The sequence below is a fragment of the Ceratotherium simum genome, chromosome X, assembly GCF_057802395.1.
Source record: "Ceratotherium simum simum isolate JZ-2026a chromosome X, ASM5780239v1, whole genome shotgun sequence".
Lineage (NCBI taxonomy): Eukaryota > Metazoa > Chordata > Mammalia > Perissodactyla > Rhinocerotidae > Ceratotherium > Ceratotherium simum.
The window spans coordinates 72,556,435-72,584,340 of NC_141940.1; the positions used below are offsets into that span (position 1 = coordinate 72,556,435).

Genomic DNA, 27,906 nt, shown 5'->3' on the forward strand with positions numbered 1-27,906 from the left:
GGCGGGAGCGAGCGAAATTCAATCTCCGGCCGAGATACAGAAACCCAGAGTGAGGGTCATGGAGGCGTCCCGAGGGGTTGCGGAAGCCGAGGCCTTAAGCCCAGAGCAGGCTGCCCATTACCTGAGGTATGTCTGGGCCGCTGGGCTGGTCTAGGCCGCAGGCCCTGGCCGGGAGTGGGGGGCCCTCGGACCCTCCCAGGGGCCCAAACTGCTCAGACGGAGCGTTGTGAGACGCTCGCCCACATTCTCGGAGTAGGGCGTGGGACTCTGTTTAGATTTCTAAAGCCTGGGGAGCTCCCTGATGCCCCCGTTTTTGGTCAAATAACTCTCCAGCATGAACTCCTTAAGAGGCAGAACTTCAATTAGTCAAGCCTTTCTTGATTCTTTACAGCCTATCAAGCCCCAGGCCTAGAAACTACAGAGATGAGTAAAGCACTGTCCCTGTCCCCAAATTGCTTATAATCTAGTAGTGGAAAGGGATAGGTAAACCAATAATCGCTATGAGGTTTGACAGGTGCTGTAAGAGGTATAATGTGTAAGGCACGGTATGGGCATAAAGGAGGAAATGGCCAACTACAAGGGTCGGTGAGCAAAGGGGAGGAGACATTTGTGTTGAAAAATGAGTAAGCAGTCACCAGACGGCCAAGGGTGGGGGGCATGGTGATGGAAAGAGCATTTAAAAAATTTTTTTAATTGTGATAAAGTACAACATAAAATTTACCATCTTAACAATTCTTAAGTGCGCACTTCAGTGGTATTAAATACATTAACATTGTTCAACTATCACCACCATCCATCTCCAGAACTCTTTTCATCTTGCAAAACTAAAACTCTGTACCTATTAAACAACTCCTCATTCCCCCTACCCCAGCCTCTGGCAACCACCATTCTACTTTCTGTCTCTGAAATTGACTCCTCTAGGGACCTCATGTAAGTGGAATCTTACAGTATTTGTCTTTTTGTGATTTGTTTATTTCACTTAGCATAATGTCCTCAAGGTTCATCCATGTTGTGTCATGTGACAGGATTTCCTTCCTTTGTATGCATATATATTCCATTGTATGCATATATCACATTTTGTTTATCCATTTATCTGTTGATGGACACTTGGATTGCTTCCATCTCTTGACTGTTGTGAATAGTGCTACTGTGAACATGGGTGTGCAAGTATCTCTTCGAGTTTGCAGTATCTCTTTGGGTGTGCAAATATCTGCTGCTTTCAATTCTTTTGGATATATATGCAGAAGTGGGATTGCTGGATCATATGGTAATTCTATTTTCAATTTCTTGAGGAACTGTCTTCTATAGCAGCTGCACCGTTTTACATTCCCACCAACAGTGCACAAGGGTTCTAATTTCTCCACATCCTCGCCAACACTAATTTTTGCTGTTTTTTTTTTGTCGTTGTTGTTACTGGCCATCCTAATGATAGTGAAGTGTTATCTCATTGTGGTTTTGATTTGCATTTCTCTAATGATTAGCGATGTTGAGCATCTTTTCCTGTGCTTATTGGCCATTTGTATATCTTCTTTGGAGAAATGTCTACTGAAGTCCTTTGCCCATTTTTTAGTCGGGGTTTTTTGTTGTTGTTGAGTTGTAGTTCTTTATATATTCTGGATATCAACCCCTTGTCAGGTATATGATTTGCGGATATTTTCTTCCATTCTGTAGGTTGCCTTTTCACTCTGTTGATTGTGTCCTTTGATGCCCAGAAGTTTTAAATTTTGATGTAGTACAAAGAAATAAATTGGGACAGTGGACTAATTCTGTCTCCCTTTTCAAAAAGATAATGTTTTAAGGCTGTTAAAAGCCAAAAGGTGGACCCGACCCCGACCCCGTGGGGTAGCAGTTAAGTTCGTGCGCTCTGCTTTGGTGGCCCGGGGTTCGCAGGTTCGGATCCTGGGTGCGCACCGACGCACCACTTCTCAAGCCATGGTGTGGTGGTGTCCCATATAAAGTAGAGGAAGATGGGCATGGATGTTAGCCCAGGGCCAATCTTCCTCAGCAAAAAAAAAAAAAAAAAGCGCCAAAAGGTCACCTTACAGAGCAGTAAAAGCACATCTTTGGACTAAGTTACGTGACTTCCTTAAGGAAGACTTAGGGAAAACAGAAGGAGGAGATGTGGTATGGTAGAGTACTGGCTTTAGAGTTGGGCCATTTGGGGTTTAAATTATGGCTCTGCCACTTGCCAGCTGGGAGACCTCAAGCAAGTCACTTGCTATTCTGAGCCTCAATTTTCTCATCTGGAAAATGGGGATAGTAAGGCTTAAGACCTTTAGTCCCCTCCCCTCCTTTCCTTGAGCAAGCAAGTGGGTCTCTCAGCTTGCACTGAGTCTTCAACCCTGCCTCTCACATTGGCACCTGTCCCTCACTCACTCCCACATGCTCTCTCCTGAACATTCTCGAACTAGCTCCCACTCCCCTCAACAATCACCCCCTTTTCTCACAGTCCCCACCTTTCTCACAGTTTCTCTGTCTCTCATGACATCCCATCTCTCATGACCTCTCAACTCTCAAAATTCCTCATTTATTTCTCCTAATCTTTCTCAGTCTCTCCCGTCCTCTTCCACATCTCCCCCCATGGAAACCTCCTTGCACAAAGCATCATCTTCTTTACATTCTCTATTGCTCGTTTGCTCATAATTCTGCTCCTTGGCACAATCCTACTCTCAAACAATTTCTCTGTCTCTCTTTCTCTCTCCCTCACACCTCTCTCCCCTTTCTGTCCCTCTCCATTCCTGTTTCTCTGCCTCTCCTGCCTAAGAGATGAAAGAAAACTTTGAAACTTGCTGTCACACACTCTGCACATGTGTTTTCTTTTTCACATAACTTCATCTTCTGTCACATACAGTGACTGTCTGTCACACATTCTCTGTGGCACACTCTGTGTCAGTCATGCTCTCCCTTAGTGATGCCCACCCACCAGCTCCTCTCTTGCACACCCTTTTACTCTGACCCCCACCGCCCTCTTGTGCTCTCTGTATCCCCTGCTTGCTTCCACTCTCTGTTGCCCCCCCACCCCTGTTACGTCCCCATCCCTGTTACCCTCTCTTTTTCTGGCATATTCTGTCTCTCTCCCTCTCTCCTCCTTTCTGTCTCTTTCTCTTTCTGTTGCCCATTATCTCTCCCTCTGTGTCACCCGCTCTTCCTCTCTGGCACTCACATTCTTTCTCTCTTACTCTCTCCCATTGTCTGTCTCTGTCACCCACTACCCCCTTCTCTCTGTTGCCTACCTCTCTTTCTCTCTGTTGCCCACCTGTGCACACGCTCATCTACCTGCTCACACTGTCATCCCTTCTCTCACCCACTTACTCTTTCTGCCATCCCACCCTCTTTCTGTCTCTCTGACATCTTCCCCACTCTGTACCTCTGTCGCCCCTTCCCCTCTTTCTGTATCACCCCCATCTCTATCATCCACTCTCTACCTCTGTCTCTCTATTACCCATTCTTTTTCTGTTACCTACCCTTTCCCTGTCACCCACTTTCCTTCTCTGTCACCACTCTCTTATTCTGTCATCTACCCTCTTTTTCTCTCTCACTGTATCATTCTGGGTCCCGTCAGGAGGTAGAAACCATACAGTGTATTAAAACAGGAATTTCAATATAAAGAATTATTAAACTGATAAATGAGTGACTGTAAGAAATGCGGAAATTCCATATGGTACCCTAGGGCTAAGGGAGAGTACCCAAGGAAGAACAAACTTGGAAGGGGGTCCTCTCCCCAAGGCTGAGCTTCACACCTCCTTGGAGAAGGTGTAGTTCAGCCCACTGGATAGCAGAGAAGTGTGCTGGCTTGCCCAGGCCGGAGCTGGTCTGCATTCCCTGGGCCAGCAGGAAGCACCCTTCTGGAGTGCAGGTGGGGAGCAGGCTATCAGCAACCCATGGTGAAGGCATGCAGAAGGTGTGGGGGCCTGGGGCACAGGCGAGCCGCTGGGGGAGCTGGTTTCCATGTAGAGAGGGCTGCAAGAAGGTTATCACCAGGCCAGGTAGAGGCTTCAGGGTCATTGAGGGACTGCGTGTTCTGGGTGTGTGGCTGTGGGCCACTCTGCTGACCCACTGTGCAGCAGCAGCCGGCAATTTCAGGAGAGCCCCTTCCTCCTGCAGTGTCCATCAGGTGCCCTCTGAAAAAGCTTAACATCGTGCTCGCTGTAAAGGAGAGAGGCCTGAAGGAATTCTGTCCATTATCACAGAACAGGTATTGAGGGGGGTATTTGTTTTTTTTTTTTTTTTTATAATTTTATTTATTTATTTATTTTTCCCCCAAAGCCCCAGTAGATAGTTGTATGTCATAGTTGCACATCCTTCTAGTTACTGTATGTGGGACGCGGCCTCAGCATGGCCGGAGAAGCGGTGCGTCAGTGCACGCCCGGGATCCGAACCCGGGCCGCCAGCAGCGGAGCGCGAGCACTTAACCGCTAAGCCACGGGGCCGGCCCGAGGGGGGTATTTGGAACTGAGGGGCAATAAATGATGCCTGGAAGAGTCACCAACCCTCTATGCTATGTTGCTCACTTTTTCTCTCTGTCACTCACTGTGTCACCCTCTCTATCACCCACTTGCTTGTACTCTATGTTGTCCACTCTCGCTGTCACTCATCTTCTCTCTTTATCTATGTCACCTGCTTTCTCCTATCACTCCACTCAAACTGCTTTTGTCAAGGTCAGCAATGACTTTCGTGTAACTGAATCTAATGGTCAATTCATAATCCTCATCTTCCTTGCCTACCAGCAGTATTTGACAGAGTTGGTCACTTCTCCATGAAACACTTGATTCATTTGGTTTCCAGGACCTCTCACCCTCCTGATTTTCTTCCTGCCTCACTGGTTGCTGAGTCTCAGATTCTGTTGATTCCTCCTCATATCCTTAATTGCTTTTTCTTCTAACGTATTTTAAAGTAAATTCTCAGACTTCATGGCATTTCATCCTTAAATGCTTTAGTATGCATCTCTAAAAAAAGAACAATTTTCTTTCAAAACCGTCATACTATATCACACCTAACAAAATAAATGAATTCTTTGATATCAGCTAATACACAGTCCATATTCAAATTTTTAAAATGGTCTTAAGTCTTTTTATAATTGGTTCTTGTTTGAATCAGGATCCAAACAAGGTCCACACACTTCATTTGGTTATATTTCTTAAGCCTCTTTTAATCAAGAACAATCCCTCCTTCCCTGCCCTCCACTTTTATTTCTATGCCAATGATTTAGATTAGTTTGATGCTTCCTTGTAGTGTCATTAGTTTGTTCTCCTATCTCCTGTAACTTCAATTTAAAGGCTTGATAAATGAGTGGATAAAGAAAATGTGATATATATATATAATGGAGTATTATTCAGCCATAAAAAAAGAATGAAATCTTGCCATTTGCAACAATGTGGATGGACCTTGAGGGCATTATGCTAAGTGAAATAAGTCAGACAGAGAAAGATGAATATCATATGATCTCACATGTGGAATCTAAAAAAAAAAAAAAAACAAGCTCATAGATACAGAGAACAGATTGGTGGTTGCCAAAGGCAGGGGGTGGGAGGGTGGGTAAAATTGGTGAAGGATGTCAAAAGGTACAAACTTTGAGTTATAAAATAAATAAGTCATGGGTGTGTAATGTACAGCATGGCGACTATAGTTAATAATAGTATATTGCATATTTGAAAGTTGCTAAGAGTAAATCTTTTTTTTTTTTTTTTTTAAAGATTTTTATTTATTTTTTGCCCCCAAAGCCCCAGTACATAGTTGTCTGTCACAGCTGCACATCCTTCTAGTTGCTGTATGTGGGACTCGGCCTCAGGCTGGACAGAGAAGTGGTGCCTTGATGCACACCCGGGATCTGAACCCGGGCCGCCAGCATCGCAGCGCGCGCACTTAACCACCAAGCCACAGGGCCGGCCCAACTAAGAGTAAATCTTAAAAGTTCTCACCACAAGAAAAAAAGTAACTGTGTGGTGATGGATGTTAACTAGACTTATTGTGATCATTTTGCAATATATACAAATATCAAATTATTATGTGGTACGTCTGAACTAATATAATGTTGTATGTCAATTATATCTCAATAAAAATTTAAAAAAGCTATTCTAGAGCAAGAAAAAAAATTAAGGTTCAATATTTTTGGCATGAATACTTCATAGGTGAAGCCACGTACTTCATGTTGCATCATTTCAGGAAGCATTTAATGTCTGATTTTCCTACTTGTAGTAATATTAAGATTAATCAGAGGGTTCAGGTAGTCACAGGCTGATCATTCCTTTGCAAAGTTGCATTTTCCCTCTTATGATGAATAACTAATATGTCAGAGATACTTTAGCATCCCTTGAATACCCAGTTCCCCATAAACCTTGCATCCATGGAAAATCATTGCCCAAATCAGTTATTTCATTAGGGATTACAAAGTGTTGATTTTCTAGTTTCACCATTCTTTCTGTATTCATTAGCTGGAATTCTTCTGTAAATGTTCTTAATGTTGGAATGTTGGAGTGCCATGTCTTTTTTTTTTTTTTTTTTTTTTTTACCAAATTCCTTTCTTTGGTGATCTTATCCAGGTTCTTGGTTTTAAATCCCGTCTTTATACTGAGAATTTTAACTTTTTTGTCTTTAGTCTTGACCTCTTCTGAACCCGACTCTTGTATCCAACTGCTTACTTGACATGTCTACTTGATAATAGACATATCAAACTTAACTTGTCCGAATACAAAGGACAAAAACCACATGTTCATCTCCATAGGTGCACAAAAAGCATTCAACAAAATCTAGCACCCTTTAATGATAAAAACACTCAGCAAGCTAAGAATACAAGATAACCTCCTGAACTGGATCAAGGGTATCTTCAAAAACCCACAGCTAACATCATACTTAATGGTGAAAGACTGAAAGCTTTCCCCCCTTATATCAGGAACAAGACAAGGATGTCTGCTCTCTCCACTTCTATTCAACATTATAATAGAGGTTCTAGCCAGAGCAATTAGGCAAGAAAAAAAAAATAAAAGACATGCAGATTGGAAAGAAAAAAGTAAAACTATCTGTATTTGCAGACAACATGATCTTTTATATAGAAAACCCTAATGATGCGCTGGCCCTGTGGCTTAGCGGTTAAGTGCGCATGCTCCGCTACTGGTGGCCCGGGTTCGGAACCCAGGCGCGCACTGACGCCCCGCTTCTCCGGCCATGCTGAGGCCGCGTCCCACATACGGCAACTAGAAGGATGTGCAACTATGACATACAACTATATACTGGGGCTTTGGGGGAAAAAAAAGGAGGAGGATTGGCAATAGATGTTAGCTCAGAGCCGGTCTTCCTCAGCAAAAAGAGGAGGAAGCACGGATGTTAGCTCAGGGCTGATCTTCCTCACAAAAAACAGAAAAAAGAAAACCCTAATGAATCCACAAAAAAACTATAAGATCTAATAAACAAGTTCAGCAAAGTTGCAAGATACAAGATCAATATTCAAAACTCAGTTGTATTTCTATACGTAGCAGTGAATGAAATTAAGAAAACAATTGGTTTCAGGACCCTCCCACAGATCCACGGATGCTCGAGTCCCTCAGTTGGCCCTGCATATCTGCGGATACAGAGAGCTGACTCTACTCCCTGAAGTGATATACAGATTCCAATGCAATATCTAACAAAATCCCAGTTGTTCGTTTGTTTTTTTTTTTGCAGAAATTAACAAGCTATTATAAAAGCTTTATGGAAATGCAGAGGACCCAGAATATCCAAAACAATTTTGAAAAAGAACAAAGTTGGAGGACTCACAGTTCCTGATTTCAAAACCTACTACAAAGCTATAGTAGTCAAGACAGTGTGGTAATTGCATAATATAGACGTAGAGATCAATGGAATAGAATTGAGAGCCTAGACTCTCCTTTCTTGGAACAACATAATAAAACACTCATACTTCAGGCGATTGCTAGGTGTAGGGAATTATGGTTGCTGTTGTCTTTTGTTGTTTTTGTGTTTTTTTTGTCTGCTCAGCAAGCTTTCACATCCACCTTCTTCTGGTGATAGATCTTATCCTCTGGCCACTAGGGTGGGCAAGTAACACTCTTTAAAACTTGTGTTCTGAAATATAAGATGTATATAGGAAAATATATGAAACATAAATATTCAATTTAGTGAGTTAAATTCCTAGGTCATGGTTTGTTTTTACATTTATATTCTTGTTTTAATGGAAGGTCATGTCTGTCTCCCCACTGAAGTGGCCTGAAGGTGAACTGAAGGCAAACTTGAGGGTTCAGGACTTCTTCTTTTCAAACAACCCTAGGTTTGTTCAAATTCTAGAATCAGTGCTTGCTTGAAGCCCAAGAGCTTTGCACTCTAGGGCGGTGGTTAAACAGATAACCTTGGGCTGGAAGATTGGGGGCTGGAGGTGCTATAGGTCTATACCTATGGTAAAAGAACTTAATATTGTTCCTGGAGAATTTTTCATTTTTAGTTAGACTTTGTTTCAAAGGGCCAGTCAGGATGTTAGCCACCACATGCCCCTCCAAATAATAAAACTTTTTTCTGCTGAGGAGCATTGGCTGCTTTGGTCCATCTGGATGCCAAAGCACATCTGCTGTGCCAGAAAAAAAGATAATTTTGGTTTTGGCATAATTATTAGTTAGCTGTTTTTTTCTGGAGTAATTAGCCAGCAGGTTCAGCTGCTTTCTGAGGGCATGTTGTAGACATGTAAGAGGATGCTATCTTCCTGTTTATTCTGGCAGAAGAGTGTTTGCCCAGTTCAACCAAATTTTTCAGGTCTTAGATACAAAGGAGGAGGACTAGATCCCTGCCTGCCTTAACCCCTTTGAATTAGGCCTTGCTCTTCCTGCCTGCTTGTATTCTCTTTGTGACGGGGTATAAAGGACCTGAAAGAGCACTAAGAACCTTGGATCTCTTTGGGGCCATAGGGTTTGGTCCAGATAGTTCTTGTCTGTGGAATCCAAAACCAGTGACATAGATAATAAATACTATAGAAAGTCTTACACTATTTTAAGTCATTGGTCTTGTAAGTGAAACAGAGTACGTAGATGGACAGTGGTAAGCCCCAAACCAAACCTTGTGTAGGCTCCCATCCTGAGAGCCCTAGGCCTACCATGTTTTTAAGAGAAAACATTTGAGAGGAGATCCTGCCAAAGTCGATGGTACTTTTTTTAGCTGAGATAAACCAGAGGTCATGAACTGGCAGCCCATGAGCCATGTTCACAGATAAGTTTTGTTTGTCCTGCCCAGTGTTTTTAAAACGTATGTATTAGTTACCATTTGAAAATAGGAGAATTCACATAAAAATCAGAATTTCCAACTTTTTTTCAACCATCGAAGATCGTGGCAATCCTGGGCTCTTAAGTCCTGTGTTGCAGTTACCCTGTGGAGATGAACAGTAGCTTGCCCCCTTCACATGGGGCATATGCGCCCCAGTGTCCCTTTTCATCTGGCAGCTTCGCTTGTCTCTGTTACTTGCCTTGTCCTATAGGTCTTTGCTTTGTGACCACTCTACTTTGGGTATATTCGGCAAGGACCAAACCTGAAGAGTTCAAATAGAATTCTGTGGCGTTGGAGGTCCACTGCTTCTTCCTCCCTAGGTTCCCTTGTTGTATGCTCTCGTAGCCCTCTATACTTTTCCTTCATAGCCATTATTACAGTTTGTAACTACTTATTATGTGATTCTTTGATAAGTGTCAGTCCCCTGTACTATAAGTTGCACAAAGGCAGAGACCTGTTTTGCTCCTGGCTATATCTTCAGTGTTTAGCACAATGCTTGACACGTGGTCAGTGCTTAATACGTATTTGATGAACAACTGAATGTCTCTTAGCTTGCTTTCATTAGTCAAATGTCCTCCAACCACAGCAGTTACAATTTCACCAACAGAGGACCTATAAACATTGGGTGATTATCACAGGAGAATGTTGAGAGAGAGTGCTCACTGGGGTATCACTGGGGATTGGTGCCTCCATGCTGCCTCTGATTAGAGCTAATTCAGGAGCAGTCATGTCTCAGGATCTAAGCTTCTGCTGGGCCTTATAGCCAAGCTCAAGTTCTCCCATTGAGATCTCTAGTAGCCTGATGTTTTGGATTTGGTTTAAACAAGACGGCTTATAAAATCACTTAAATTGTATTAATGTTGAAGTGACTTTCTCTGAATTCTGCTTAATGTACTGTCTTGAAGGAAGTGTTTTTCAAACCACATGCCAGGTCTTAGGTGGTCAGGCAGATTGTGGTCTGCTAGTATATGGTTTAGTGGAAGAACTTTTTTTTTTTTTTTTGTGAGGGAGATTGGCCCTAAGCTAACATCTGTGCCCATCCTCCTCCACTTTATATATGGGACACTGCCGCAGCATGGCTTGATGAGCAGTGCCTAGGTCCGTGCCTGGGATCCGAACCTGCGACTCCTGGGCTTCTGAAGTGGAGCATGCAAACTTAACCACTACACCACTGGGCTGGCCCCTAGTGGAAGAACTTTTAAGGTAGCTTCGATGGAGGGTTGCAAACTCCTGGAAAGACAAAAGATTGCCCATTGTATCTAAAAGATGTGTTCTTTTAACTTTCTGAGTATCCTAATCTCACCGTTCCATGCCTTCAGCAAACATTTACCAAATACCTACTGTGGACCAGCCCACACTGCTGGTTGCTGAGGATGCAGTGGTGAAAAAGACACGTCTTTATAGTCTAGTGGGGAAGAAAGACAAATGAAAAATTTCATATGATTGATGTAAATACAGAGGATATGTCCCTAATCCAGAACCCTGGGTTTTGGGGGGTGTGTGAAGTGGGGATTTGTCAGAGAAGGCTTCTGGGGAAAAAATAGTACCTTTACTGATTGTTAAAGGATGAGTGGGAAAATTAGCTGAGTAGTAGGGAAGAAGTTGATGCACGTCACATACTAGGCAGAGTTTTATGTGTCAAGGTTCAGGAGCAAGAGGAAGCATGGCCCCTTCAGAACACTGTAGGAGCTTAGTATTGCTGGAACATGGTGGAGATGAGAGGAGTGAAAGCAGCTCTTTGGACCTTGATGGTAGGCCTGGGGCAAATATAATATGGAGACAAGATGGAATGGTAGATAGAGAAGTGGCTTTGGATTTTTCAGGCTTCAGTTGAAATTCTAGCTCTGCCACTTGCTCTGCTAGCTATGAGACTTCAGACAATTCATTTGACCATGCTGAGTCTCAGTTTCCTTATATATGAAATGGGGATAACTGGGCCTAGGTCATTTATTCTGTCCCTTCTCTTAACCAAATTATTGTGTCTCTTCCAGATTGCTCTGTTTCCCACCTACCCATATTCATTCCCTCAGTCCCCTTAAACAAATGGCAGTTCCTCAAAAAGTTAAACATAGAATTACCATAGGACCCAGCAATTCCACTCTTAGGTATATACCCCAAAGGATACTTGTACACCAGTGTTCATTGCAGCATTATTTACAGGAGCCAAAAGGTGGAAATGACCCAGGTGTCCATCAACAGATGAATGGATAGGGCCGGCCCTGTGGCTTAGCGGTTAAGTGCACGCGCTCCGCTACTGGCGGCCCGGGTTTGGATCCCGGGCCCGCACCAACGCACCGCTTCTCAGGCCATGCTGAGGCGCGTCCCACATACAGCAACTAGAAGGATGTGCAGCTATGACATACAACTATCTACTGGGGCTTTGGGGGAAAAATAAATAAAAATTAAAAAAAAAAACAAAAAAACAGATGAATGGATAAACAAAATGTGATGTTTACATGCAATGGCATATTATTCAGACTTAAAAAGGAGTGAAAGCGGGCCGGTCCCGTGGCTTAGTGGTTAAGTGCGCGCGCTCTGCTACTGGCTGCCCAGGTTCGGATCCCAGGCGTGCACCGATGCACCACTTCTCCGGCCATGCTGAGGCCGCGTCCCACATACAGCAACTAGAAGGCTGTGCAACTATGACATACAACTATCTACTGGGGCTTTAGGGGAAAAAAAAAAGGAGGAGGGTTGGCAATAGATGTTAGCTCAGAGCCGGTCTTCCTCAGCAAAAAGAGGAGGATTAGCATGGATGTTAGCTCAGGGCTGATCTTCCTCACAAAAAATAAATAAATAAATAAAACTGTTTAAAAAAAAAATAAAAGGATTTGTTTAAAAAAAAAAAGGAGTGAAATTGTGACACATGCTACCATATGGATGAACCTTGAAAACATTATGCTAAATGAAATAAGCCAGACACAAAAGGACAAATATTGTATGATTCCACTTGTATGAGATACTTAGAACAGGCAAATTCACGTAGAGACAGAAAGAACAGTAGAGGTTACCAGGGGCTGGAGGCAGTGGGGATTGGGGAGTTACTGCTGAGTGGGTACAGATTATCTGTTTGGGGTGATGAAAAAGTTTTAGAAATAGATAAGTGGTGATGGTTGTACAACATTATGAATGTAATTAATGCCATTGAAGTACAATTAAAAATGGTTAAAATGGCAAATTTTATCTTATATAGATTTCACCACAATAAAAAAATCCCCAGAAATTTTTTCTCTCATAGTTCTAGAGGCCAGAAGTCTGAAATCAATGTGGCAGCAAGGTTAGTTTCTTTTTGGAGGCTGTGAGAGAGAATCTGTTCATGCCTCTCCTAGCTTCTGATGGTGCCAGCAATCCTTGGAGTTCCTTGGCTTGTAGATGCATCACTCCAATCTCTGCCTCTGTATTCACATGGCCTTTTCCACTCTGTCTCTATGTCTCTCTGTGTCCAATTTACCTGTTATAAGGACATCTGTCATGCTGGATTAGGGCCCACCCTAATCCAGTATGACCTCATCTTAACTTGATTACATCTGCAAAGACCCCATTTCCAAATAAGGTCACATTCACAGGTTCCAGGTCAACATGAGATTTTGGGGGATGCTATTCAACCCAATACTAACCACTGCCGTGGTTAAAAATCTGGGGTAAAGTACATAGAGTCAGAAGGGCAATGACAACAAAAAGATCCTCAGAAATACCGTTTATTTGGGGACAGGCAGAAGGAGGGGAATTCAAGATGCAGACTGAGAAGGAATGGGTAGAGGGGTAGGAAGAAATCCAGGAGAGAGTGTTGTGTGCCACTGTACCCGAGGAGGAGGGAAAACTTCACAAAGGAGGTAGTGGTCGGTGGTTTTAAATTCAGCAGAAATGTCAAGAAAGGTACAGACTAAGTGGCCATTGGATTTGGCATTATGGAGGTCATTGGTGCCCTTGGTGAAAACAGTTGCGTTCGAGTGCTTGGGTAAGAAGCCAATTGCAGCGTGTTGAGTTATGACACCTAGCTATGTGTGCCTTCAAACTGAGAAGCTGCAATCTATGGGCAAAGCAGTCTTCCTTTTTTTTTTTTGTTTGACCTGCCACCAGATTCTATTACTAACATTTCACTATACTTGTTTTATCACATATCTATTCTACCAATCCGTCTTATTTTTTGGATGCATTTCAAAGTAAATTGCACACATCAGGATACTTCCTCCTACTTCAGCATACATGCCATTAACTAAATTTCAATTTTAGTTTTTTTCTTTTGAAGTAAAATTTATATAGAAACGCACAAATCTTAAGTGTACATTTGGTGAGTTTTGACAAATGCATACACCTGTGTAACCCAAACCCCTGCCAAGGTATAGAACATTATCATCTCCCCAGAAAGTTCCCTTATGCCCCTTCCCAGGAAATCCCCACTCCCACCTTCCACCTCCAGAGGCAACCACTGCTCTGATGTTTTCCACCACAGATTAGTTTGCCTATTCTGGAACTTCATATAAGTAAAATCACACTGCTTCTACTTTTATGCCTTGCTTCTTTGGCTCAGCATAATGTTTTTGAAATTCATACATGTATGAATTCATGCATGCATTCATACATACAGTAGTTCATTCTTTTCTATTATTGAGTAGCATTCCATTGGATGAATATACCACAGATTGTTTTTTTTTTTTTTTTTTTTTTTTTTTTTTTTTTTTAAAGATTTTATTTATTCATTTATCCCCCCAAAGCCCCAGTAGATAGCTGTATGTCGCAGGTTCACATCCTTCCAGCTGCTGCACGTGGGACTCGGCCTCGGGTTGGACGGAGAAGTGGTGCCTTGGGGCGTGCCCGGGATCCGAACCCGGGCCGCCAGCATCAGAGCACGCGCACCTAACCGCTAAGCCACGGAGCCGGCCCTACCACAGATTGTTAATCCAAGCTGGACTCTTGGGTTGTTTCCAGTTTTTGGCTATTAGAGTAAAGCAATGTAGTTTGTGTGTGTGTGTGTGTGTGTGTGTGTGTGTGTGTTTATTCTTAGATGTCCACCTCACAAATGGGGCTAAGCACGGGAAAGCTAATTATTAAGTAATCAGTAATACTTGCTGTTTGAACTGTGAATCATATTCTCTAATTTATCCCAGAAGTTGCTATTTAATAATTTTGTGTGTATTTATAAGTGATTATGATAAATTGTTTTCCACTTAGATTAAAATGATCATCCCTGGAAGTGAGGCCAAAAGGCAGCCATCTTCCCAGGCTAGTTGTTCCATGACCCAGACTTTGATGGATCGGTTTCCAATACTGGCATTCAGGTCACCTGCAATTTCTATGTCAGCCATACAGGTTTTATTGATTCTGAGAATCAAAAGACTTACTAATTGTGTCTGATGTATCCACATGCAACTTGACAAGGAGACTGGATACAATGAGATATGTCAGGGAGCTCCTTATTAGGGAACTGGATCAGGATAGGGGAACTGAGTTCTTGTGGGAAGAACAGTGAATAGCGATAACTGTTCACATGCACTGAGATGAGCAGATCCAGGCCCCTGTACTTCTACCAGAGGCCCAGTGCCTGGTGGCCAGGTTAGAAAACAAAGAGCAACTTCTGGTTGCTTTGCATGTGAAGCAAATAAAGTTTATTGGGTCAGGGTCTTTGCATTTAGTTCCCTATCCTGTCACATTCCAGAAGAACATCATAGGGAATGTTCCAAAGGGCCCTCCAGATTAAGGAAAACCTAGTGATTGTCTCTGCAATTTAAGCTTATGTCTTTTCAGCTGCTGGTTTGTGAACACTACTGTGGTTAGCTGGGCTTAACTCTTTGAGACATAGATATAGTATGGATAATTGGTTTTTCCGGGTAGGAAAAATTTTCAGCATGTAAACCTGGCAGTCCCTCTGTGGAGAGGGAAGGCTTCTCAAGGTATCAGCCAGCTCCGAAGGGTGGTAGATGGAATGAGATTGTTGAGATGTTAGTTGGCTACAGTTAAGGAAGAAGTTTGCATCGGTGGAAACAGAAAGAACTTTTGGACCGAGATGGTTTTAAATGGCCACTTGGGCAGGGTTTCTTATGGCGAAGACCTTTAGGTGGGGTTGGGCCCAGGGAGTTAGCAACTGGGCAGTTCTGCCAATGAAAGGACAGCTTTACGGATATGGGACTTGTAGCCCATGTTTAATGGTCGTGTCGGGACCGGCCCCGTGGCGTAGCGGTTAAGTGCACACGCTCCGCTGCTGGCGGCCCGGGGTTCGGATCCTGGGCGCGCACCGACGCACCGCTCATCAGGCCATGCTGTGGCAGCGTCCCATATAAAGTGGAGGAAGATGGGCACGGGTGTTAGCCCAGGGCCAGTCTTCCTCAGCAAAAAGAGGAGGATTGGCATCAGATGTTAGTCCAGGGCTCATCTTCCTCATAAAAAATAATAATAATAATAATGGTTGTGTCTTCTTCCAACAGGAGTTGTTTGTATATAATCTTTCTAAATGTCCTTTAAAATGATCCTTATAGGGAACCATGTTCTAGGTATGTAATTTCAGGTATAATCATTAAAATGTAAAGATTTTTGTTTCATTGTCCCTTGCTATGGAATTAAAATCTCTTCTGGGTTGATAGTTTTGCATCTAGATAGTTCTAACATATTAGAGCCTGACATATAAGCGCCTTTTAAAAAATTATTAAATTAAATTGGTAAATGAAATTAAAAACTGACGTTCTCCCCCCATACCCTAGCACTGTTTTTCTCCTTGTTCTCCTGCTTGAGAGGAGGTTCTTTCTCCTGAACTGGTTACTCTTCCCTTGCCCTCTTGACTCCCAAGCAGGCCTGGCTTCTCCGCAGCCATGCCCAAGGAGAATAGGGGAGCAATTTTGGAAAAAATATTTGAGCCCATGAAGTGTTAGCTAAGTTCTCCAGATCATTAGGGATCCTATGTGTTATAGATGGACACATGAGTGCATTAGTAATAAAAATGATGTTTTCCTTCCAACCCCTGGAAAATGGAAGTGATTAGAGGTTAAGTGGCTAAATCAAACTGCTTTATAGAAAGCTCTATAGTCTTGTAAATAACCCGTTATCCAGAGCAGTTCTATAAAAAGCAGATTTCGTTTTTTCCCTGATTCCATTATAGGGAAAGAATACCATCCTAGGTCCAACTTCGTTGGTGGGGCAGACGGGGTAGAGGGGAAGAGCTGAGATATAGTATTAGACCTGCTAACTGAGCGGAGCAGGGACTGGGAACGCAGCTTGGCTGACAGCAGGGGTTCAACCTAGCCAGAAAGTGGGGTGTCCAAGGAATACTGTAAACTCCAGTTGTAGTTCAGGCAGAAGGTTGACAAGTGTACGAGTTCCAGAGGATGGGTAGAACCCAGCAATATGAATCTTAAGCTGGTGGTAAGATGTCTAAGAAGACAGTTGCCATTTAAAAGGTTGGTGTATGATTATGGGGACTCTGGCCCAGAGCTAGGGTTCACTTTACTCTCTGGGAAGGAGGCCTGGCTGGAGTTAGAAGCCCAAGCCTCATAGGGGTTCAGGATCCTGGGTAGGTTACCAGTTCAGGAACTTGGAAACAATCTAATAGTAATAAAAAAATGACATATTTTCTCCTTCAAGCTCTAGAACATAGACCAAGATAGAAGACCAGTTATCCAGGTGAAGGCACCCTTGGGGTGGGAAGGGCCAGGAGGAAAGGGAGAGTGGAGAATGGGTTCGGGGTCTGGCACTTAGGTGGAGGAATCCAGTGGTCACCACTATGGCCTCATGTGAGATCAGAGTAACAGGGAATGTAACTTAATTCTAAAGCCCACTAGAGTAGGGGAGGTGGGCAGCTGACCTGCCTGGGTAGGAATAGCAGAGTTTTGCAGCCAGCAGTCTCTTTTCTTCCTCTTTTCCTCCTCCTTTTCATCTTTTCATTCAGTCGACTTTTACTGAGTGTCTGCTCTAAGACCTGATCCCTGTCCCTGTTCTCAAGGAGTTCACAGGCAGATACACAAGCAGGCAGATACACAAGCAGATGATTTTTTCTTTTTAAATAAACTTTTAATTTTAGAGTAGTTTTAGTTTTACAGAAATATTGCAAAGATAGTACAGAGTTCCCATATACCCCACACCTAGTTTCCCCTATTGTTAACATTTTACATTGTATGGTACATTAATTACAGTTAATGAATCAACAGTGATATATTATTAACTAAATCCATACTTTATTTGGATTTCCTTAGTTTTTATCTAATGTCCTTTTTCCCCAGCATCCTATCTAGGACACCACATTCCATTTAGTCATCTGTCTCTTTAGGTTCTTCTTGCCTGTGACAGTTTCTTGGACTTTCCTTGTTTTTGATGACCTTGACAGTTTCAAGGAGTATTGGTCAGGTGTTTTGTAGAATGTTCCCTCAATTGGGATTTGTCAATGTTTTTCCTCATGATTAGATTGGGGTTTTTGGTTTTTTAGGGGTAAGACTACAGAGGTAAAGTACCCTTCTCATCAAATCATATCAAGGGTACATACTATCAACATGACTTATCACTGTGGATGTAGACTGTAATCACCTGCCTGACGTACTGTTTGCCAGTTTTCTCCACTTTAAAGTTACTCTGTCCCCCCACTGTGCCTTTCCAGTCTCTCCTCTTTGGAAGGATGTTACGATGTGCACTCCACGTTTAAGGAGTAGGAGTTATGCTCCATTTCCTTAAGGGCGGAGTAGCTGCATAAATTGTTTGAAATTCTTCCACATGGGAGATTTGTCTCTTCTTTATTTATTCACTCATTTATATCAGTATGGATTCATAGATATTTATTTTATACTTTGGGTTTTAACCTAATACTACTTCATTTTATTGCTCAAATTGTTCCAGCTTTGACCATTGGGAGATCTTTCATTTGGCTCCTCTGTCCCTTTGACAAACTCCCATGATTGTGGGGCGTTGGGGGCTTTTTTTGAGCACTTCCTTGCTTTCTGACGCTACAAGATGCTCCAGGCTCATCTTATAGATTTCCTGCCGCAGTCCTAGAATCAGCCATTTTCCAAGGAGCCCTGGCTCCTTTTATTGGAGAATGGTATTAGAACACGAGATCTAGGTTCTAGGTGTGTTCATTGCTACTGGGGTTTCCTTGTTTCTAGGCTCTCTCAGCTGACAGAGCAAAGAAGTATGTGTGTATGCTAACACATGTGTATACACGTCTGTAAATATTTCTATATGTAACCATCTCTGTCTATGTTAAACGTGGATTTGTACTGATGTCTCCAACTCTGATCCATGACCACATGAATCATTCTAACCTTCTGCTCTTGCTTATCTGTAAATTCCCACTCCAACAGTGAGAAACCTGGCTCCCACTACCCACCATCCATTTACTTGATTCTTCAATTCTAGTATACATGCATTGCAGTATCAGAATCATTAGCCATACCCCCATGGGAACCAACTTTATCCACTAGAGTACAGCGCTTCTGTCATTTCTTTTGTTTTTAGTCTTACAGACGTCACTCATTTCTTAGATTACTTAGACCAGCACCTTTTCCCTCCACCACAGTGAAGTTGTTTCATGCATTTGTAACACAGCTAGATTGTTTTGTAATGATTTTAATACAGAGTGTTAAATGCACTGATAGAGATGAACACATAGGGGAGTACTGAGGTGGAACAACTGATCCAGCTGGGGGATAGGGTGTAGGGATGGAAGGCGTCCTAGAGGAACCACAGGTGAGGCCTGATCTATATCTCTTAGCAGCTCTTAAAGGGTGGACTCTGGACCACAAGCATTAGCTTCACCTGGGGACTTTATAGAACTACAAATTCTTGGGCCTCACTACTGAATCAGAAAATCTGGTGTTGGGGTCTAGCAGTCTGTGTTTTAACAAGCCCTCCAGGAGATATTGCAGAACATTGAGAATCACTGTGTTAGAAAATGCATTCAGTGAGGTTAACTTGGTGAAAAGAGAGGAGTGCATTCCAGGAAGAGGAGGGTGGTATGAGCCTAAGCTTAAAGGACACAAAGTAGCATGATGGGCATAAGGGGTTAAAATAAAATGTTTGAGGCAGGAAGTGGCAGGAGTTAAGGCAGAGAGGTCAGCAGTTCCTGGCTGTATCAGGGAGGGCTTGGAATGCCAGGCTAAGGAGCTTAAATTTCGTTCTGTAGGCCACGGGAAGCCACTGAAGAATTTATTTTTGTTAATAGCTTTATTTAAGTACAATTCACATACCATACATTTCACCCATTTAAAGTGTACAATTTAATAATTTTTAGTATATTCACAGAGTTCTGCACCTATCACCACAGTTAGTTTTAGAACATTTTCATCACTCCAAAAAGAAATTCCTTACCCTTTAGCTATCACCAGCCACCCCTCACCATCCCTGAATCCCCGAGCCACCCAGCCCTTGGCAGCCACTAATCTACTTTCTTTCTCTATGAATTTGCCTATTCTGGATATTTCATATAAATGGAGTCATAAAATGTGTGGCCTTTTGTGACTGGCTTATTATTTCATGTAGCAAAATGTTTTTAAGGTTCATTCATGTTGTAGCATGAATCAGTATTTCATTCCTTTTTATAGCTGCATAATATTCCATTGTATGGATATACCACATTTTTTATCCATTCATCAGTTGATGGACATTTGTGTTATTTCCCCTTTTGGCTTTACAAATAATACTGCTATGAATTTCATGTGCAAGATTTTCTGTGGACAAATGTTTTCATTTCTCTTGGGTACGTACCTGGGAGTAGAATTGCTGGGTCACATGGTAACTCTATATGTAACTTTTTTTTTTTTTTAATTTTATTTATTTTATTTTTCCCCCCAAAGCCCCAGTGGATAGTTGTGTGTCGTAGCTGCACATCCTTCTAGTTGCTGTATGTGGGACTCGGCCTCAGGATGAACGGAGAAGTGGTGCCTCGATGTGCACCCGGGATCCGAACCCGGGCCGCCAGCATCGCAGTGCGCGCACTTAACCACCAAGCCACAGGGCCGGCCCTATATGTAACTTTTTGAGGAACTGACAAACTGATTTCCAAAGCAGCTGCACTATTTTACATTCCCACCAACAGTGTTATGAGAGTCCCAACTTTTCTACATCATTGCCAACACTTGGTATTTTCTTGCTTTTTGATTCTAGCCATCCTAATGGGTATGAAGTGGTATCTTTTTTTTTTTTTTAAAGATTTTATTTATTTATTTATTTATCCCCCCAAAGCCCCAGCAGATTGTTGTATGTCACAGCTGCACATCCCTCTAGTTGCTGTATGTGGGACTCGGCCTCAGCATGGCCGGAGAAGCGGTGCGTCCATGTGCGCCCAGGATCCGAACCCAGGCTGCCAGCAGCAGAGCATGCGCACTTAACCGCTGAGCCACGGGGCCGGCCCTGAAGTGGTATCTTATTGTGGTTTTGATTTGCATTTCCCTGATGACTAATGATGTTGAGCATCTTTTCATATGCTGATTGGCCATTTGTATATCTTCTTTAGAGAAATGTCTATTCAGATCCTTTGCCCATTTTTTAACTGGGTTGTTTGTCTTTTTATTATTGAATTGTAGGAGTTCTTTATGTATTCTAGGTACAAATCCTTTATCAGATACATGATTTGCAAATATTTTCTCCCATTCCTTGGGCTGTCTTCACTTTTTGGATGGTATTCTTTGAAGCACAAAAGTTTTAATTTTGATGAAACCCAATTTATTTTTTCCTTTGGTTGCTTGTGTGTTTGGCATCATATCTAAGAAACCATTGCCAAATCCAAGGTCATGAAGATTTATGCCTATATTTTCTTCTAAGATTTTTGTAGTTTTAGCTCTTATATTTAGGTCTTTGATCCTTTTTTTTTTTTAATTTTTTTTTATAATTTTATTTATTTATTTTTCCCCCAAAGCCCCAGTAGATTGTTGTATGTCATAGCTGCACATCCTTCTAGTTGCTTTTATGTGGGATGTGGCCCCAGCATGGCTGGAGAAGTGGTGTGTCGGTGCACGCCCAGGATCCGAACCCAGGCCGCCAGCAGCGGAGCGCGCGCACTTAACCACTAAGCCACGGGGCCGGCCCCTTTGATCCATTTTGAATTAATTTTTGTGTATGGTAGGTGAGGTAGGGGACCAATTTTGTTCTTTTGCACATGGATATCCAGTTGAAAAGACTGTTCTTACCTCAGTGAATTGTTTTGGTATCCTTTCGAAATCAATTGACTGTAAACCACTGAAGAATTTTCAGCAGAGAAGTGACATGATTTCTTTTATGTTTTAAGACAATATCACTGGCTGCTACATAGAGAATGTATTGGAAGGGGCCAAAAGTGGATGTAGGGAGACTGGTGAGTAGGAAGTTGCAGTTATCCAGGCCAGAGATGATGGTGACTTGGACCACAGTAGTGGTAGTGGAGATGGAGAGTAAGACATAGGTTATACTTGGGAAATAAAGTTAGTAGGACTTGGGGACTGTGGCTGGGAGGAGGGTAAAAAGAGGGGAGAGGTCAAGGATGACTCATATTTGGGTTGGAGTCAAGGATGATCTTCAGATTTCTAGCTTGTATGGCTAAGTGGATGATAGTGTCATTTGCTACCACACAAATGGAGAAGCACTTTTTTAGAGAGGAAATAATGAGTTTAATTTGGGATTAATTGAATTTGAGGTGCCTGTGAGACTTTCAAGTGGAGATGTCTGGGGCAGTTGGAATGTGGGTCTAGATCAGAGTTTGGGGCAAGCCTTGGGTTGGAGAGAGTGGTTGGGAGTCATGAGCACATAGGTGGGAATGGAAGCTCAGGGAGAGCCCAAGGAGAGAGTAAAAGGAGTGAGAAGAGGGCCCAGGACTGAGCCCTCTGGGAGGAAGAATAGGAGCCCAAGAAGGACAGAGAAGAAATGGCCAGTGATGGGAGAGGAAATCAGGAGGAATCTATAGGAATCTGGTGGAAGGAGGGAATTTTAAGGACAGAGTGATCAATGTGTGAAATGCATCACAGAGGTCCAGAAAAATAAGGCCTGAGAAGTACCCATGTGTCTTTCCTGTTTCCATGCTCCCACAATATAGGTTGGTTGTTTTACAAAAAATATCACTCCATACTTCTTATGGGTGGCAATTTTTTATTTTAATATTGTGGAACCAATAACCTTTGCACATGCATTTCCCACAACTAGTGCCTGAAGGTGTTGCTGACAGTGTCTGGAGATTTATGTCTTAAGTGATGCCAGCTTTCTTTGGCATCTTCTGTGCTAACCTTTCCCATTCTGAATTGAGGATATTAAAAGCCCAACTAGTTTGGATTCCAAAATGGACTCTAAAGTGTTCTTAGACTGAATGTTCCATCTGTTTGCTTTCTTTCTAATCTATATATCTATCTTTTTTTTTTTTTACCTTATTTTTAAAGATATGTGAAAGAGGCCAAAGAAGCAACTAAGAATGGAGATCTGGAAGAAGCATTTAAACTTTTCAATTTGGCAAAGGACATTTTTCCCAATGAAAAGGTGATGAGCAGAATCCAAAAAATACAGGAAGCCTTGGAGGAGTTGGCAGAACATGGAGATGATGAATTCACAGATGTTTGCAACTCTGGCCTGCTGCTTTATCGAGAACTGCACAACCAACTATTTGAATACCAGAAGGAAGGTGTAGCTTTCCTTTATAGCCTATATAGAGATGGAAGAAAAGGTGGTATCTTGGCAGATGATATGGGATTAGGGAAGACCGTTCAAATCATCGCTTTCCTTTCTGGTATGTTTGATGCTTCACTTGTGAATCATGTGCTGCTGATCATGCCAACCAATCTTATTAACACGTGGGTAAAAGAATTTGTCAAGTGGACTCCAGGAATGAGAGTCAAAACCTTTCATGGTCCTAGCAAGGATGAACGTACCAGAAACCTCAATCGGATTCAGCAAAGGAATGGTGTCATTATCACTACATACCAAATGTTAATCAATAATTGGCAGCAGCTTTCAAGCTTGAACAGCCAGCAGTTTGTGTGGGACTATGTCATCCTTGATGAAGCACATAAAATAAAAACCTCATCTACTAAGTCAGCAATATGTGCTCGTGCTATCCCTGCCAGTAATCGCATCCTCCTCACAGGAACTCCAATCCAGAATAATTTACAAGAACTGTGGTCCCTGTTTGATTTTGCTTGTCAAGGGTCCCTGCTAGGAACATTAAAAACTTTTAAAATGGAGTATGAAAATCCTATTACTAGAGCAAGAGAGAAAGATGCTACCCAAGGGGAAAAAGCCTTGGGATTTAAAATATCTGAAAACTTAATGGCAATCATAAAACCCTATTTTCTCAGGAGGACTAAAGAAGAAGTACAGAAGAAAAAGTCAAGCAACCCAGAGGTCAGACTTAATGAAAAGAATCCAGATGTTGATGCCATTTGTGAAATGCCTTCCCTTTCCAGGAAAAATGATTTAATTATTTGGCTACGTCTTGTACCTTTACAAGAAGAAATATACAGGAAATTCGTGTCTCTAGATCATATCAAGGAGTTGTTAATGGAGACACGCTCACCTTTGGCTGAGCTAGGTGTCTTAAAGAAGCTGTGTGATCATCCTAGGCTGCTGTCTGCACGGGCTTGTCATTTGCTGAATCGAGGAGCTGTCAAATTCTCTGTTCAAGATGAAAATGAAGGGGAAGATTCCTCAGATGTGGACCATATTGATCAAATAACTGATGATACACTGATGGAAGAATCTGGAAAAATGATATTTCTAATGGACCTGCTTAAGAGACTACGAGACGAAGGGCATCAAACTCTGGTGTTTTCCCAATCAAGACAAATTCTAAACATCATCGAACGTCTCTTAAAGAATAGGCACTTTAAGATATTGCGAATTGATGGAACAATTACTCATCTTGTGGAACGAGAAAAAAGAATTAACTTATTCCAGCAAAATAAAGATTACTCTGTTTTACTGCTTACCACTCAAGTAGGTGGTGTTGGATTAACATTAACTGCAGCAACTAGAGTGGTCATTTTTGACCCTAGCTGGAATCCTGCTACTGATGCTCAAGCTGTGGATAGAGTTTACCGAATTGGACAAAAAGAAAATGTTGTGGTTTATAGGCTAATCACTTGTGGGACTGTAGAGGAAAAAATATACAGAAGACAGGTTTTCAAGGACTCTTTAATAAGACAAACTACTGGTGATAAGAAGAACCCTTTTCGATATTTTAGTAAACAAGAATTAAGAGAGCTCTTTACAATCGAGGATTTTCAGAACTCTGCAACCCAGCTGCAGCTTCAGGCTTTGCATGCTGCTCAGAGGAGATCTGATAAGAAACTAGATGAACACATTGCCTACCTGCACTCTTTGGGGATAGCTGGAATCTCAGACCATGATTTGATATACACACGTGATCTGTCTGTTAAAGAAGAGCTTGACATGATAGAAGAATCTCACTATATTCAACAAAGGGTTCAGAAAGCTCAATTCCTTGTTGAATTAGAGTCTCAAAATATAGAGCTCTTAATGGAAAGACAAAGAACTGGAAATGAAGGGGTCTGGCTGAGAGAACCTGTATTTCCTTCTCAAATAAAGAAGAAATGCCCTGAATTGAATAAACCACAGCCTCAGCCTTCACCTCTTCTAACTACTAATCATATCCAGGAAGAAGAAATCAGGTCTCAAATGACAAGTATAATCATTGATGATCTGCCTGAAGAGAGTGAGAAACAAGATCTCTCCAGTAAAAAGATGAACGTTACCATCCTGCAAGATGGTAAAACGCGTGAAAGTACATTTGATGCTGACTTGGTAGCTACTTCAGCCAAGGGGTGTGGAAGTGTAGAAGAAATTTGGACCGACTCTTTATCGGGAATGGCTCTACAAAAAGAGGCATCGCAAGAGGGGCCTACGCAGGAGGCACTGCATGATAACCCTCTGGGAAGTTTTAATTATTTATTTAGCAAATCAATCAGAGCTGATCTTGGGCCAAATCTAGATCAACTAAATGATGATGAGATTTTACATCACTGCAATCCCTGGCCCATCAATCCCATAACAACTGAAAATCAAAATACAGAATTTAATGTATCTGTTATTACAATACCTGATGATGACTTGTCAGCATCCCACAGTGCACTGCAGGATGCTCAAGCAACTGAGGCCAAGTTGGAAGAGGAACCTTTAGCATCTTCACCACAGTATGCGTGTGACTTCAACCTTTTCTTGGAAGACTCTGCAGACAATGGAAAAAATCTTTCCAGTCACTCTTTGGAGCATGTTGAGAAAGAAAATAGCTGGTGTGGCTCTGCAGCTAATTCTAGAGCAGAGTTGGTGCCTAGCAAAGCATGTCTCAGTATGGATCTTTCTGAGAAAGATGATGAGCCAGAAGAAGTAGTAGTTAATGTGAAAGTCAGAAGTAAAGCTAGAAGGATTGTTTCAGATGGTGAAGATGAACATGATACTTCAAAAGATACTTCAATCACAAATCCATTCAATGTCTCTCCCTTTCAGTTCTTATCTGTAAAACAATTTGATGCTTCAACTCCCAAAAATGACATCAGTCCACCTGGAAAGTTCTTTTCACCTAAAATACCTGATAGTGTAAATAAGTCTATAAACTCTAGAAGATCCCTGGCTTCTAGGAGGTCTCTTATTAATGTGGTTTTAGACCATGTGGAGGATATGGAGGAAAGACTTGACAACAGCAGTGAAGCAAAGGTTGCTGAAGATTATCTGGAGGAAGGAGCAGAGGAAAGCAGTGGCGAAGCCTCAGAGTGTACAGAAGAGGATCCTTCTGGAGAAACACTATCTTCAGAAAATAATTCCAGCTGGTTAACTACACCTAAGCCCTGTGTTCTAGCTCAAGAGACCTCTCCTGGTGACCCTGAGCCTTTGTCTGGTGGACAGTTGGTTGATTCTCCCCATGATAAGGCAGTGGAGGTGGCAAACGACTATGAGACTCTGGTAATGCGTGGAAAAGAACTGAAAGAGTGTGGAAAAATACAGGAGGCATTAAACTGCTTAGTTAAAGCACTTGACATAAAAAGTGCAGATCCTGAAGTCATGCTCATGACTTTAAGTTTGTATAAGCAACTTAATAAAACTTGAGAATATAACCTGTTCATTGTATTTTAAAGCAAAATTGAGTATGAGGTAATTTGTTCCCATAATTGGATTCTTTGGGAGCATGAAGCATTCAGGCTTATGGCAAGACAGATCTCAAAAAGCAAGGTTTTGTTTCTAACTTTTTTGTAAATTCTGCCTTTACCCCTTGCTCCTGCCCCCCCTCTCCCAATACATATATTCTGGTATTTGAGCACTAGGTTAATATTTCTTTACTCAAATATTCTTATTTTTTCTTTCAGGCATACTGTATAAACTTAACAGAACTATGTTATTTCTAGAAAAGTTTTTTTAAAATTATTCTGGCCATTCTTAATTTTATTCTGAAAATGATCACTTTTGTATCTCACAGTTCAGCTAAGAATATTAAAGTTCCTTTTCTCAAGTGTTTTCTATTTGCTTTCTTTCACTGAGATGACACTGGCAAATGCGTATAGAAAGAAACTCCTGTTTAGGCAGGAGCTTGTCATTAGTGTTCCACATCTAAGACTGGCTTGTTAACATGCTGTTTTAGGTTCTCAGCTTCCTATAGCAGAAGGCTGGTGTGCGGCACCTGGTGCTACGCCTCTTTATCACTGGAACCGTACCCTAGAGTCACTCTGCTGACCATTTAGCCATTCTTCCCTCACCACCGTGTTCTGACATGTGCCTAGCACACTGTATCTCTGGGTTGTAGACTGAAGAGGAGTTTGGTTCCCTCTCACAAATATAAAGTGCAGTAGGGCACTCTGTACTCTTGTCACTAGGGGAACTAGCATTTATCAAGTACCTGCTATGTATTGGGTACTCTACATAGGTTTCTCGTTTAATCCTTACCATAATCCTTTGAGGTCGAGGATTGCATTTCCATTTTTCAGTTGAGGAAACTAAGGCTCAGTGATGCTGTGACCTGCCCAAGATCACATAGTAAGGCGTGAAATGGATTTTTAACCATGTGTTACCTAGTGAAAAGCCACTTATAATATACTGAGCTGTTTTTACTCACAACACTTCTGACACCAAATGTGTGGGGGTATTCCATACCAAGCAGTTCTCCAATTCTCTACAGACACCCACTGGGTGTCCTACAGTTGAACTCAATTCTGACACTGCCTGGAGTTAGGGTCAGACTCCGCAGGTTTAAGAGCTCACTCCCATCAGACTCCCCTCGCTTCAGATGCCAGTTGCTAATATTGAGTTCCCACGTTATCCACACTTCTATCCCAACTTGGCTACAAATTCAGGGTTCCCATGACTGCCCCTTCAGGTTCAATAATTTGCTAGAAAGGCTCACAGAACTCAGGAAAACTATTACCAGTTTTTATAAAGAATACAACTCAGGAGCAGCCAAATGGAAGAGATGCATGGGGCAAGGTGTGTGTGTGTGTGTGTGTGTGTGTGTGTGTGTGTGTGTGTGTGTGTCTTTTATTCCCTCTCTGGGCACCACCACACTTCTAGCACCTTGATGTGTTCACCAACCCAAAGCTCTGAACCCAGTCCTTTAGGGTTTTTAATGGAGGTTTTGTCACCGACTTATTGCCCTGAGGAACTCAAGGGTGGGTCGGGCAGTATTTAACTGTTTCCAAATTGTGTTTTCTTTCCTTTTGTTAAGAGATGCAATCACCAACCACCCTTAACCAGACCAAGCCCCACCACACTACGCCCATGACCTTTTCCTTATTT

At 42.2% G+C, this 27,906-nt stretch overlaps 1 protein-coding gene across 4 annotated transcripts; it reads left to right on the forward strand.

Moving 5' to 3' along the window:
- Positions 1-26,629, forward strand: ERCC6L (ERCC excision repair 6 like DNA helicase). 4 transcript variants are annotated; one of them, XM_087427125.1, is made up of 4 exons: positions 72-126; positions 4,105-4,195; positions 7,657-7,800; positions 22,554-26,629. In XM_087427125.1, exon 4 carries the CDS (start codon positions 22,654-22,656, stop codon positions 26,227-26,229), a length of 3,576 nt encoding a protein of 1,191 aa, XP_087283251.1. In that variant the 5' UTR covers positions 72-126; positions 4,105-4,195; positions 7,657-7,800; positions 22,554-22,653; the 3' UTR covers positions 26,230-26,629. The 4 variants fall into 4 exon arrangements, with proteins under 4 accessions (XP_004439893.1, XP_087283252.1, XP_087283251.1 ...); XM_087427126.1 differs by lacking the exon at positions 4,105-4,195 and having other exon boundaries at positions 62-126; XM_087427124.1 differs by lacking the exon at positions 7,657-7,800.
- The last annotated feature ends 1,277 nt before the right edge of the window (positions 26,630-27,906 follow it).